General features: G+C 34.5%; 1 protein-coding gene across 2 annotated transcripts in view; it reads left to right on the top strand.

Annotated features, from left to right (window-relative positions):
• The window catches only part of NELL1 (neural EGFL like 1), a 566467-nt gene that overhangs the window by 214053 nt on the left and 336603 nt on the right, over positions 1–15811 (top strand). For both annotated transcript variants that reach the window (XM_087921258.1, XM_087921259.1), the window contains exons 6-9: positions 99–171; positions 2902–2984; positions 8711–8845; positions 10428–10530. In XM_087921258.1, the coding sequence (XP_087777384.1) occupies positions 99–171; positions 2902–2984; positions 8711–8845; positions 10428–10530 (394 nt within the window). The remainder of the gene's footprint in view (positions 1–98; positions 172–2901; positions 2985–8710; positions 8846–10427; positions 10531–15811) is intronic.

The following is a 15811-nucleotide window of genomic DNA, read 5'->3' as shown; positions in this document are numbered from 1 at the left end:
TGTCAATTTCTTGAGCCTAAAAGTAGATGAATAGTGAATGATTTTGTGCACTTTAATTGTGTTGCTATATATTATCAGCTTTCTCTTCTGTTACAAAGGGTATCATTCAAGATGCGAAAGTCATCTTTATGCCTAATGGATATATAACTCAGTGTCCTAATCTGAATCGCAGTAAGTAGCAGTTTTTATTTAGCATATTAAGTTATGTTTATATTACTTAACAAACTGTGTTTTGCAAACCTTGTTTATTGTTGTTAAAGCATGTGATAATCCTAGGTTATGCGTGAGGAATTAATATGCATTTTTTTTCAGTTCAAGTCAAGAAAGTACATACGATGAAGGTTCACATATTATATGAAGTCATATAGTTCCTTAGGGCCCACTCCAGCTCCAAAGAAATTATCAGTTTTATTCACTGGGAGGAGAGGTGTCACATAAATTTGTTTATGTTTTTAGGAAATTGCTTTTATCATGGAGTTTGAGAATTCATGGGTATGCCCTTCTGCAAACAGTCTTCACCATACTGTTAAAATAGAGTGTAATTCATTCTTAGACCCCCTTTTTAATTGATTTTTTTTTGCCTTCCTCATTCTGTCTTTAGGAGACAGAGCATTGTTTTTTCCCCAAAAAAATAGATAACAAGGGACTATAGAAGAATATAATTCCTAGACTTAGTACTCCTATATGATAATGTGTATTTTATATAAAAATGTGGACATTTAATTTCTAAATTGAAATTATAATAAAGCCGAATTAGAGCTTTGTAGACAACTGTTTTCCTTCTTTTTCCACCCCCCACCCCCTTTTAATGCCTTTAGGCAAGAGAGTTACCAGCATTTTTAAGAAGCAAAAGAACTAGGATACTCTTACATGGTGATTGTATCATGTGCAGTTTACTCATAGTTGAAATAAAAAGGTTTCCCTTGTCCAGTCGTGTCTGATGAGGGGGTGGTCCTCATCTCTGTTTCTTAGCTTAAATTATCTGAGGATGCTTCCGTGGTCATGACTACATGCCAAGGCACACGGAACACTGTTACCTTCCCACCAAAAGTGGTACTTATTTATCTACTTGCATTTACATGCTTTCTAACTGATAGGTGGGCAGGGGGCAAATAATGGGAGTTCACTTTCTGTGCAGCCCTTGAGTCTTGAATCCAGGCTGTCAGCTGAGAAGCTCATCTTTAACCCATTGGGCATTGTGCTTCCATTATTTACTAACATAGAACCAAAGTAATTGGGAATCTTGGAAGGGAATTTAAATTAGTGTTGCAGTGGATATGTTCAACTAGAGGCTGGTAGTCATTTATTAGAGAATGTTTTAATTTGGATTGCTGCACTGAACAAGTAATTAGACTTGCTATTCTAAATGAGGCCTTCCAATTTTGTAACTCTGTTTCTAAAGTAACAAATATTTTGAGTGTTTTTGTATGATATTGCCAAATCCTTATTTTTTTATAAAGAGAAACCATTTAATATTAAAATTTAATTTGGAAGTTTTGAAAGTTTTAAATCCATCCATTAGCAACCAGTGATTCTCAAGTTTTATAAGATGTTAATAATAGTTGATTGCCTCTCCATTAATTTTGCTTATGGCTGATTTATGGCATTAGGGATCTTTATGACTGTTACTTTTTTAACAAAAAACTTCCTATAGTAAGAAATAAGTAATGAGTATCCATGCTACCATGAAAAGAATAACATATTCTATTCTGACTTCAGGTAGAAGCAGAATACCTTGCTTTTTCTTGTTAGGAAATCATCTATCTATCTATCTATCTATCTATCTATCTATCTATCTATCTATCTATCTATCCATCCATCCATCCATCCATCCATCCATCCATCCATCTATCTACCATGAATAAAGGTACTCCTTTGCCTATCCTTCCTGGTTAATATAGAAAGATTCCTTCTAGGATTTAATTACAGAAATGTTTTTGGTTAGAACCCTAGTCTATTTGCACGTGGATTTGTGTATATATCAAAAATTCACAATGTTAAAAGCACACATCTAGATTATCTCAAACAATGTAGACCTAAAGTCTTTTAAGAGTTATATGCAGTTTTTACATTTGGGTTCATAATTTTGTCAGTCCAAATGTTCTTCTGGTCCTCAAGATTATACCCATTTTAACTGCATTTCTTCTGATAACTAATTTCTGAGCAATGGGACAAAAATAACAATGGCAAATTAGAATTTGCAATTAAAATTGGTTAACTTTCAATTAACAGTACAAATAAAATGAATATAGAGATCGATTGCCTAAATTTTGCAATTTTACTCTAGACCTCTGTCCATTCGCTTTACCTTATATAAATTGATAGTTATACAATCATTACTCTAAATTTATTATTCAATTTTGCAGTAGAAGTATTTCCATATTTTTTCTCTTCCAAGCTCCTTTTGGGATGACAACAGTGGCTTTCCAGAGCTAAACCAACTTGGAGACTATGCTTGTTCTTCATATTTGGTTCTTCATATCTGGTTGGAAATGCCAATTATTGCTTGGAGCAGCAGTCAAAGGCATTTTGCTGGTTTATGTCAGATTGCTTCTCATTCATGATGGTACTGGGTTCTAGGCAAATAATAGGCAAATAAGCATGGAAAATACAAATTGTGAATTGTGAACATTACCCATTAAAATGAGAAAGACAATAGGCTTACATAGCAACAGCTTGTTTCACTATGGTGGTAAGAAAAAGAGAAAGCATTTTGATCAGGCTTTCAAAACAGTAATGGTGTCCAATGTCATTCATCTATAGCTTTCCTACTGTAGTCTTAACAGTTATGATGTTCCAATCAATATCTATTTGGCCTCTAAATGTTAAACATGCTGTGTTTTATTTCTTTGTTCAGTCTGGTTTTTAATAATACGATATTTATTCTTTCTTTTTATTGAGCCTGCCCTACCTGCAGTGACTTCTTAAGCTTGGTACAAGGAATTATGGATTTACAAGAGCTTCTGGCTAAAATGACAGCAAAAGTAGGTACCTGGCTATTACTCACAATTTTTAATCCAAGTTGCCATTTCCTCCATCTATTAAGACCACTATGTCAATGGGTTTATATGAACATACTATAAGAAGAAGTTGTTAAGTCAGGGGTGCGAGTCCTGAAAATTGATAAAGGAGGACATTTGTAGCTCAGGGTTGAAATGAGGGGTCCTTGAGGTTCTGTGAGCTTGGTTGTTGTCAGCTATGGAAGCCATATTTTATTCTTGCAGGTGTTTCATTACCCAAACTAGGTAACATCACTAGTGCTCAAAGCATTGATGATGTCATCTAGTAATGAAACATCTCAGTGGTGGGATTCAATTTTTTTTACTACCAATTCTGTGGGTGTGGCTTGGTGGGCGTGGCATGGCTTGGTGGGTTTGGCAGGGAAAGGATACTGTAAAATCTCCATTCCCAGCCCATTCTAGGGGAAGGATACTGTAAAATCTTCATTCCTACCCCACTACTGGGGGAAGGTTACTACAAAATCCTATTCCCTCCCCACCCTACTGACCTGCTTTCCAGCTCTGTTCTCCTGTGCAGGGGAAGAAAAGAAGACCCAGCTGATCAATTGGGACTTAGGAGGCAGAGAATAGATGTGGGCAGGGCCAGTCAGAAGTGATATTTTCTGGTTTTCTGAATTACTCAAAATTTTCACTACTGGTTCTCCAGAGCGGGTCAGAACCTAGTGAAACATCTGCAGGACCCGAAAATGTCATAAAACTCTACAAATAAGCATTTCAATACTCTGGCATGTATGTTCTGTCCATATCCTGGCTGTTGTATAAGAGGAGGAGAAAGAAGATGGAAACAAAGAGAAAGAGTAAAAACAGGTGGAACCAATAGCTGGCTCTGCCTTCAGTTGTTCAGTATATTCTCTGTGGTTTCATAATGCTTTGAATAGACTGTCGGTCTGGAGAGAACAAGGATTTTGTTTTCTACTGTAATGGAAAGTGTTAATTGCATGAAATTGTGCTATATTGTAGACAAACTTGTGTCTCATTTTAGACCCTGGTCAACATTTGCCTATGGAAAAGCAGTGAAATGACTGCTACTTTCAAAAAATTGTTAGAATTCCTGCTGATTTCAGTAAAAAGTATATTATATGAGACTAACCCATTGAACATACACATAGAATATTTTTGAGTAAACATGTTCAGACTTGTTGTATTGTTTCCAACTGAAAACAGTGGAATTAAAATGTAAAAGTTCTTGGCCTTTTTGTTTTAAATAAAAGCTTTGAATGAAAGGTATACCAGGCTACAGACTCTGAATGAATGTATTGACATATATCTTGTTTTAGTGTTCATTTTTTTCTTTAGACTTTATTGATGCTCCATCTTCATTTAAATATGCCCTATTTTTACAGCATGCTTTGAAAAGAGTTGTTTGGAAAAAGAAAAATACTAGATTTCACCTCATGTTAGTGCAAGGAAGTAAGACAATTCTGAGGCATTCTAGTGGATTTAATGTATTCTGAGTCAGTCCTAATTGAGTGACTTGTAATTTTATTTTAGCAAATGGTATATTATGTTGTTTCTATTTTTTAATGAATACAGAATTCATGGTTTACTTTCATTTCAACAGTCCCTGTGGGATCTATCAAACTCAGCAACATGAAAGACAGAGAATCACAATGGAAGTCCTGCCCATTTTTGTGTGTGTTTCAAAGGGCAAGGCTTCCACTGGATGTTCTGCCTTATTGCTGATGTTGATGCTTCCCTGCAGCCACTATTAGGTAGTGGCTATGAGTCATCTTTTGTGCTCTCCCACCCACATTAATTTTGAATAGGGTGATGCACTTAGAACACACAAGAAAAATGTGTGTGTGTGTTTTGTTGTGTTGTATATATTCCTTAATAATCTTTTAATAGCCTTTAAAAAGAAATTAGACTTAAAAGGCATGTTTGTTCTTTATTTCCTTTCCAAAAGAAAGAACAATTTAGAATAGAATAGAATAGAATAGAATAGAATAGAATAGAATAGAATAGAATAGAATAGAATAGAAATCTTTATTGGCCAAGTGTGATTGGACGCACAAAGAATTTGTCTTTGTGCAAATGCTCTCAGTATACATAAAAGAAAAGATACATTCGTCAAGAGTCAAGAATCATAAGGTACAGCACTTAATAATAGTCAGGGTACAATAAGCAATCAAATCATACTAGGAAATAATCAATATAGATTGTAAGGATACAAGCGACAAAATTACAGTCATACAATCACAAGTGGGAGGGGTTGGGTGATAAGGAGTGATGAGAAGTTAATAATAATAGTAGTGCAGACTTTGTAAATAGTTGAACAGTGTTGAGGGAATTATTTCTTTTTTAGTAGAATGATGGTGTTTGGGAAAAAACTGTTCTTGTGTCTAGTTGTTCTGGTGTGCTTCTCTCATCATAAATTTGGTCTTTAACATCATAGTATAAAATCTAATAAATGCCAATAAATGATGCTAAGTATTCCATTAAAGAGACAATGCATTCTGGAAAGATACCCAGATGGGCTTACTAAACTTTTAGAAGCCATTTAGGGTGCCTAATAATCACTAAATACATTTTATTTTAAATTTGTCCATATTTAAAGTAAACATTGCTTAATTATGACTAAAGATAGTACAACATTTTAATAAATGTAAATGTAGAAATGTTTCGATGGTGGTTGCTGAAAAACCTATTGGTTTATCAAAGAATAATGACTTTTGAAGCATAAAATAAGGTTTTGGACTCAAGGGAGATTTAAAAAGTGATGGATACCCATTCTAAGGATGAACTTGAATCACGGATTTAGAAAAATATCAGATAAAAAAACAATTAACAACAAAGCAAAAAAGTGCTAACTGGTGAATGAATTTCAGGACATGGGAAACTGGATTGAAAAAAGATGAAAAAAAAACTGCCTGGAAGAAGATAATAGGTGACACTCTTATATATTCCATACTCTTATGCAATTTTTATAAAAATATATCCATGAATCTTTTTTGAGAGTTGCAGGGAAATGTAAAATTCAAGAAGGTAGCACTTCAATAAAGGATTGCATATCGCTTTTCATATCACTTGATATGTATTGCAAATCACTATTGTAAATGATGCATTTTCCTCCATAAATTGTATATGGTTAAGGAGTGTGTACATTAGGTTTGATTCAGAATAGAATCAAATGAGGCCTTTCAATTCAGATATGAAAACTATAATCTGAATATTATTTTCTGATTTTTTCCATTCCATTGCGCTTTATATAATCCAGATTTGTAACATACACAAAAGCTTTAAAAGATAGTTTTATAAATCTTATACAAGTGACAATTGAGTGAAAATGGGACATACTCCATAGCATGGGCTAAAATAGAAAATTGTGAGTTTATACAAAGTGCAAATACATACACTCTTAGTAGGTCTTTCTCTGGTATTTACAGTAAATAATTCTGTTAGCTATTTGAGAATTGCATCTGATATATAATTTACATCATAAATATTAAATGCATAATCAAAATAGTGTTCTAGATTCTTCAGACTGTATCTCATTGATCAAAAGGGTCTTAGGCAGAGAAGATTGCCATACAATGTACAATTTTGTATTAATTAGCAGATTGGGCCAAACTATTTTGCCTTCTTTTGAACTTGCAGTTTTACAGTGTAAAATTGAGATGTCTAGCTTGGAGTTTATATTAATACCTGAAATTCTTATTAATTCTGGACATTCTTCTTTTATTTATATATGTATAGGTGGGCACACACACTCACACAAACATACATATGTATATACTGTATATACCCACACATACATACTGTAGAAAGTCAGCACCTACCCACCCTCCTAGAAAATGAAATATTTTGGGGAATATTAAAAAGGTCGAATAAAATATTTTGCCTAAAGGAGAAATGGAAAAAAAAATCTTAAGGGTGGCAGAAACCAGTCCCAGTCTTCCTGCCCCAAACAGAAACTGAGGAGGCCAGCTTTTAGAAATGCAGATTTGGTAATCCATTCAGAAAAACTGGGTCAGACAGTAACTTAACTTCAGATAAGCAGCAAGCCAAAGGTTGACAAGGTTAATTCACACAAACCTCTAGGATTTGCATTTTCCCTTTTGCCTATAGAGCAGGGGTGTCAAACTGACAGCCAGCAGGCTGGACGAGTCATGATCAGGCCACGCCCACCCCAGCTCAATGAATGGGAAAACATTGTAAAACATCACGTGAGAGCAATGTGATGTCACAAGTTTGACACCCATGCTATAGAGCCAGCTCTGACCCCTATATTACCCCATAGGGATCCAAAAGGTATAAAACCCACCCACTTTCAACTCCATTTTGGTCAGCTGTCCCAGAACTGCATGTTGTGTGTGTGTTGGTTCAGTTCACCAATAAACATAATCTTTCTTTCCAATCAGCCTCCATTTTATTCCTGGCTGGGAACTGGACCTGGATTTTTCTTCTAACGATACACACTCACAAATACATATGTGTGTAATGCTATTTTTAATTTTTTTCTTTTTAAAAAAGTTTAATCTCATCACTAATTGTGTAGCAATTCAGCTGTTGGCTGGACTAATCATAGTAGTGGTAATATCATGAGTGTGGGTACTGCTTTTTGGTAATTACAAAGCCTGTTTTGCAGTGTTTACATATATTGATAATGCTAAAACAGGTACATGTGCTTTACATTAATGGCAATACACACAGAAAATCCTTCAAATAATTTGGAATTGGGAGAACATACAAAGCACATTTGTAATTTTTTTTACATAAGTCTTTTTCCAGGGTTTGGTGGCTGTGTTGAATCTCTTCTAATTCCCAAAGAAGTATTTTCTTCTACTGCATGTTAAAGCTTTTCTTTTAGAGAAAATGTGTACAGCTTGTCAGTGAAACTGGCTTTCAGCAATTTGTATTAACAAGCAGCAAAGGAAGCAACATTTTCTTCTCTTCAAGGCAGGCAAGAGAAGCAAGAGAAATTAGGAGCAATTGATTTCACCATGGCCTGCAATAGCAGGTTTTTTTGGAGAGTGCTCAGAATGAGGCTTTGAATGAGCTGATCAGATGTTAGATATAAGTGTCTACCTCCAGACACCTGTATCTTTGTAATTGCAATCCTACTGTTCCTAACCCCACTGATATTTGTTTATGAAATTCTGAAATGACCAGAAATCACACTCCCTTGTTTCTCACCCAATAATTTATTTTGATTAACTGTCAGAAATTTGCCCTATGGATGTAGAAAACTACTAATGCAGTAGACTAGGGACATATCTGGTATCTAGGGGGAACTATTCAAGCAAAATCCTTAGTATTTTCAATTGAAGTAGCTCAAGAAAGAATAGATCTGAATATAAGTGTTCAAAACACTCCAGATTAACGGGAATGTTGGAAATGAGGGCTGAGTAGGGAAAGAGATTCAATTTGTCATCGAGTGTGAGATGCCTTCTGTGACAAACTATGATTTTCAAAATGTCTTCTCATATCCGTTGAATATAATAAACAAGTAACATTTTAAAAAATTAATTGAACAATTATGCTTTGTTTGTGTTATATGGTGATATAAGGATATGAGACATTTATAAGTGTTTTTCTGTTCTAGCCTCAATCATAATTAGTGCTTGGTTTGTATTATTTTGATTATAAATTTACCTTAGCCAGTTGCTCTTGTCTGCCTCCTTGTAGAATTTCTTACTTCAGCGGTTTATATGGTTTCAGAAATTAAATCAAGTAACTTTCTTTTATAGCTAAATTATGCAGAAATGAGACTTAGCCAGTTGGAAAACTGTCACTGTGAGAAGACTTGCCAAGTAAATGGAGTCATCTACCGAGACAAAGACTCATGGGTAGAAGATGATCACTGCAGAAATTGCACATGTAAAGTAAGACACTTCTAACTTTATCTATGAAGGATAAAGCAACTTATAACAATTTGATAATGGTTCTTGGGTAAATCATATAAATTTGGTAGTAACCTTCACAAAAAGCAATATGTATATGGTAGGTCTCGATTAGGGCAGTTAATGAATCTTATGAAATGCTTGCATTATTTGAATTCACACTATTCAAAGTTATATTTCTATATGAAATAAGGTGATTGGTTCCACTTGATGGAAGTAGGTGATGAAAAAATTTAGTTTCAATATGCATAGTAATGAAAGATTACAGTAAAGGTTAAAAAATAAAGATAATTTAAACTTACATGTAGTTATAGAAAGCAATTTTTTTTAAAAAAAATGTATTATAGATTCAGACATTTCATCCTATTTTAGTTTCGCTACAACCATGTTTCATGTCATTCAGTGATGTCAAATTTTTGCTCTGATATATTAAGGAGCCTTTTTTTTTATTAAAACTTTTGCTAGCCTCATGATAGGAGAATTTTAGGTTGCATTAAATGCAACTTGGTACCAGTTTACAATTTTGTACTATCGTATCACATTACAGGTAGTCTTCCACTTATGATGCTTAACAACCATCCAAAATTACAATGGACCTCAGAGTTACTTATATTCCATTTTCGAAGTTAAAACACCTCCCCCCTCTCCAAGATACACAGTTAAGTGATCTCATTTTGGGCACTTGGCAACCAGCTCACCTTTATGCCATTTGCTGCATCTCATAGTCACAGGACAGTGGTTTGCAATTTTTTTTGCCAGTTTCTAGCATTCACTTCCAGGTTCTAGCTATTGAGGAAAATGGATTCACTGAATAACAGTTAAATGTGCTTAATGGCATTTACTTAAGGACTGCAGCGCTGCAAAAAATATTGAGTCTGGCCATGTATATATGATGCCATGATTTACAAATAGAATGATTTATGATTGTAATTCTGGACTCGGCTATGGTCATATGTTAAGAACTACCTATATTAAACTCACACTAATTGTGACCTACCTGCATAACATAAAGAAGAAAACAAAAAGTTTACCACTTAATTATATTAGAAGGTTTTATACATTTCAGAGCTTTCAGTGCATAGTAAAATGGCAGCTTTGTGCTAATATGCTTAAATTGTATTGTACATGACAGATATACATACATACATACATACATATATAATGTTTCTAGTATTTATCATTTTGAATACTAGAGGAACTGAATTAGTATGAAAACCTTGGTTGGTTGAAATTATTTGATAAATATCAGAAAAAAGGGCTTGTTTGCTCAAGAAAATAGAAAAGTTTTCATTAAAATGTTGAAGATGATGGACAGAGAATGTGAAAGGTGTTATTTATGTGTTTGAAAAAATACAATTCTTTTTTCTTGGTTGCCATACTTAGGCAATTTCTGGGGTCGTGGGAGTGGGATAAAATATTTTTTTCCAGAAATTTAGTGATGGTTCACATTAGTAGGGGCTAGATAAGATTCTGCACATTGAAGAATGACATCTAATGATGCTGGGATCCTGCTAATTATAACATTTCATACATTCACTATTGCATTTATCTGCTCTTGGTTTAGAATGGAGTAGTAGAATGCCGGCGAATGGCCTGCCCACTACTGAATTGTTCTTCTGATGGCCTTCCAGTCCATATAACTGGCCAGTGTTGCAAAGTATGCAAATGTAAGTACAGATCTCTCCCTTTTCTCATCTAGAATTATACGTGTGCAAATATATGTATGTATGTAAATAAATCTCCCCCCCCTCCTCTTATATACGGTGGTACCTTGGTACTCAACTGCTTTGAAACTTTTCAAATTTGGTACTTGACCCATTTTGATGTGAAGATTTTGTCCTAGTACTCATCATTTTTTTGGTACTCAACACACAAGCTTGTGACCACCAACCACACTTGTTGACACCAGCCACATTTGTTCATGTCAGCTGTCTTGTGACTCATTACAATATTCTTTATGGGAAAAAATTGTTTGGTACTCATCGTTTTTGTACACATTATGCCTCCTGAAACCAATGAGTACTGAGGTACCAGTGTATATGGGAAGCTAAGGTGGGACTAGAACTTACGGTCTCCCAATTTCTAGCCTGATTAATATAGGCTAGGAATACTAATTAAGGCATTTTAGGGGAAATTATTATGACGTGGTAACACTAACCTGAAAGCAACCTTTGTTCTGCTTTTGTAATCATATATTCAAGTACCTTCTATACTGACTTGCCAGATGGTGGCAAGATGGCATCTTTAAAAGGCCATCTATTATAGCTAACTGCTTAAGAGAGACTATATTGCATGAGCTTACATGAAAAAAGTATGTTTTGGTGTGTTTGTCTAAAAAACAGAATATTCCAAGAGAACGTTTTGCATGTGGAGTGTCACTGTTTCTTTTCAGAAATTGTAGAAAGTTAATGACATCAAATTGTAAACAAATACCAAAAATAAACCAAACAGTTGGGGAATAATCTTATATCATATATTTACTTTAGAAATCCCAAGAATGGGGTAATTGAGCTTAATCATTCATTTTTCCAAAATTATTATCCAAGATAAACAATAATGCTTACAAAGAATCAGAACATACCATTACTGTTGTAAACATTTTAAATTTAATTCCAGATATTTCCAATGGAAACACATTCTGTCATTCTCCTCTGAATGTTTGGACTAATGAACCTCAATAAGTCTATATCTCAAGAAATATACTGAGTAGTTAGTTTTAGGAAATATCGGGGTTTGTTGCAACATTAGTCTATAACGTAGAATTTTAAATAGCCTGGTAATTTTTAGAGGTTTCTAAACAATGGTTAAGTGCTGTATCCAGAACTTAAGGCATATTTCCTTTCCTGCAGAGTTCTATTCAACAATGAAATTACCTTATTTACTCTTTGAGAGAATCTAATAATAGAAGAGTTTGCAAGGTAATTTCTACAATTTCAACAAGAGGCATCAAAGTGCTATCTATAGCAGAAAGCATGAAAGGAAAACATACTTTGTGACTTGTTGTGAAACCTGATAGGAAAATAGAACTCCACAAAGACTACTATCACACAGCAAACAAAAACCATTGCTTGCTTTAATTCATAGTTTATTGAATGAACCAAAACTGAGTGGGTTTACATAATTGTAATTGGTTGTGTATTGGTTCACACAACTCCCTAAATCAGAACCAAGTTCTTACAACACAAATGTTAATTTATGTGCACAGTGATTGTCATTAACCCTATCTATTGTGATAGTCCTCTATAGATTGATTTCTCTGCAGCAAAATCTGATTGTTTACAGGGTTTCTTTCTGGTTTGTTCTGAACTCTGGAATATAAACTCTGATATGAGTATGTGAAAATACCCACCTCTTCTACATACACATTAGATAATAATCTTGAATCTTGTGTATTTGGGGATGGAGATTTGTGAGACATCTGCAATAAGCATATTATCATAACATATAGATACAGGTAGTCCTCGATTTACAACCACAATTGAACCCAATTTTTTTGTTGATAAGTGAGACATTTGTTAAGTGAATTTTGCCTCCTTTTACAACCTTTCTTGTTACGCTTGTTAAGTGAATCACTGCAGTTGTTAAGTTAGCAACATGGTTGTTAAGTGAATCTGGCTTTCCCATTGACTTTGCTTGCAAGATGGTCATCCCATGACCCTGGAACACAGTCATAAGTGTGAAAAACAGTCACAAGTCACTTTTTTCCAGTGCTGTTGTAACTTTGAACAGTCACTAAATGAACTGTTGTAAGTCAAGGACTACTTGTATTTATTGCCATCACATTATATATACACTTCGATAGAATATCTGCTGCTGATTCTCTATGCTTCCGGTAGCTAATTATCCTGCATGGGGCACAAGTCAGGCAGATTCCCATTGGCTGATGTGACTCTTATTCATCTTGTGTAATACGGATTTTATGTTTCTCATTGTTAAACATATGGCACTGTATTTCTTCTAGTTCCTTTCATTATGTAAATCAATTTTACTAATTGTCAGTTGTATTTCCAAATAGAGGGGGAAACAAAAGAAACAGTATTTTGGGCAATGTATTGTGCCCAGATAGTACAAAGGACAGTAGTATATATTTTGTAATGAATTTTTTAAAAACCCAATTTTAAACTGAGGTTGTAAAACAGGTGATGATAAAAATAGATATCTTACAGAATATTGCTTTTTGTTGCGAACATGCTTTAGCAATTGTACAGAGTATTTAGGGAGCCTTTAAGAATCTAAGAGAGGCAATAAAAGAGAAGATGAACATTTGCTATATAATTCCTAGTTCTCTTTTCTTCTCCCCCCGCTATCTTCTTGTGCACCACATCAAAATTTATCCCTATCTTGGAAGATGACAATTGATAAATTGTGAAGGACAATCCTTATACTACTTCCCTTATTGATAGCCTCTCTTTCTTTCTTTATTATATCTTAACCCCCTTTGCTGCCCTGTATTACCAACTCACAAAGCATTGTTTAATTACTAGGCTTTTAAAAACATCCTCCTATTCATTCCTTGCTGAAGAAATTTTCTTTGGATTCTTCTTTGTGCTCAAATTACACTAGCTTGTGTCTTTGTTTCTTTTATCCCTTATGACAGAATTGTCCTCTCACAATTGAGTTACTATTTGTCTTGTAATGGCCTCTTTGATCTATATCAATCATGATTTGGAGCAGACTGGTCAACTGAGAAGTCACTTTCTTTCATTTGTTCTCTAGACATTCTTTTGCTTAGATTATGGTCCTTGGACATCAGAGGCAATGCACTTGATTGGTGTAAATCTCTTTCTCTTCTCATTTTTTTTGTAGTATTGCATGGTGAAATTCCATTCCAATAATATCCTATAATAAGGATATATTTTATTTACTCTTTATATTCTTCCCATAGATGAGTGGTGTGGTGGCCTAATGGTAATGACTCTTGCCTCCCATTCAGATAGTTGATAATTCAATCTTAGGTAGCAACAGATGTGTCTCTTCTAGGGCACAAAGAAAAAAATATCTGCTGCGAACTCTATGTGGTGTCAGGAAGGGCATCTGGCTTGTAAATGCTCAGCTCCATCCACCTCTGAATTAAAGGATTATAGGGTTGTAAAAAGGGACTTTTTAATTCTTCCCATAGATGTCCTGATTCATGATGTTGACCAGTTTGAGTAATTATCAGTTGTATTTCCAAATAGAGGAGAAAATAAAAGAAACAACATTTTGGGCAGTAATAGTATCAGTGTAACTATAATGATATTTGTTAGGAATATAAGTCACCTAACAGGTATTTGGGTTAGAAATATATAAACGAGGATAAACATTTTAAAACTGTATCTCTAAGAAAATGCAAAACTAATTAGGTGTGGTTTCTCAAACGGCCATAAGATGGAGCCAGAAACCCGGGTTGTTTAGTCTTAGTCTCAGAAGAGAGTGTGAGTGTATCTCTGTTTCCTTCTGTTGGAAAGTATTGCCATTCCTCCATTTTTCCTAATTGTCTGATATTACTGGATTTGATGTAAGTCTGATACTGAACTGTTTTTGACACTGGACTTTGATATTTGGATTATCCCTGGACTAAAAACTGACTGATCTTACCTGTGAATGACTTTGGACTGCCTATTTTGAACTTTGCTTAAAACCTTTATTGACAGTAAAACCCTACATTTACTGTACAGTGTATCGGTGTGCTGTGTGTGTATTATTCAAATACTACTCTCTATATGTCTCCCTGTATGCACTCATTCTCCTAACGGGAAATTACCTCAACAATATTGACATCTATATTTTTGTGGTTCTTCATGACAGGGTATAGTAGTAGAAGGCCAATGATAGAGATTCTCCTACCATTAAGCTGAATTTTCATGTTTCAGCTTGCATGCATTTCCTATTCTTTGCAGAGTCTTCTCCCAAGTTTTCCTCAAGAGTCCTAGAGTAACCCAGTTTCCTTTTCCTAAAGCCTTGGAGCCTTCTCTGAGGACAGCTGCATTTCTGCCTATTTAATGGTTTTGCAATTTGGCTTCCCAATGTTCACATGATGAATATTTCTAGGATCCAGAAATTACTGATGGAAGAATATACAACATTGTTGATTCATGTCTTGGTTGTCTCATATTATTTTATAGTCTTCTGTTAGGTGTTCTTGGTTGCTCTCTATATTTTTGACCTGAGTCAAGAGGAGTGTTCTTTGGGCTGTTCTGTATTATCTATGCCTATAATTGTCAACCCCGAAAGCTGTAAGTTGGGTGAACTAAGTTGCTAACTAGGGAATTGTGGGAGTTGAAGTCCACACAGCTTACAACTGCTAAGGTTGAAAAAACTGTTCTGTTATTTTCAAATTTCACAAGATCATAGGACTTTTCATTGGCTCCTTTTCCAAACCTATTGGCACTGTTTATATTTACAGCCCTCCACAGTATCAATCTGCCCTTATTCCTGTGGATAACCCGTTCTTTACATTTCTCTGAATAGGATCTTCTTTGGGTCTTGGCTCCAGGATCATAATGTCAAGTTCCAGGCTTTTAGAGACATGGTCTCACTGCTCTAGAATAAACTTTCTTCCCTCTTAATTGCTGAGAAAATGTGGTGGCCTTTAAAAAAAGGATGTTTTTATTTGATTAATGAGCTAGTGAAGGGTCAGATTGGTCTTCCCTATTCTTATTTATCTGACAGTTCTAACACTTGTTTTCAATTATGATCAATTAATATACATTAAGTCGTATCCCAGGATGTTGCTTTAAATATATAGTTACTGTATAGGTTGTTTCAGCTCATTTGTGCTGTTTGTATATTGTCATTTTGTAATGTTCTGAGAGTTGCCCAAATTAATATCATTTGGTTTGGTGATGTCAGATGGGGGTCAATAGGGATTAAGCATATTTGTTTTTTTTTTAATATTCACCTGTTCTTTCTTATAATAGAGCTAAAACAATGGCAGTGTAGGTTTTTGTAAGTGTCTAGGTTTTCTTT

The sequence above is a fragment of the Pseudonaja textilis genome, chromosome 1, assembly GCF_049901715.1.
Source record: "Pseudonaja textilis isolate UNSWEBS1 chromosome 1, rPseTex1.2, whole genome shotgun sequence".
NCBI lineage: Eukaryota > Metazoa > Chordata > Lepidosauria > Squamata > Elapidae > Pseudonaja > Pseudonaja textilis.
Note: the sequence above shows the minus strand (reverse complement) of the source record. Positions and strands in the feature narration are given on the sequence as shown.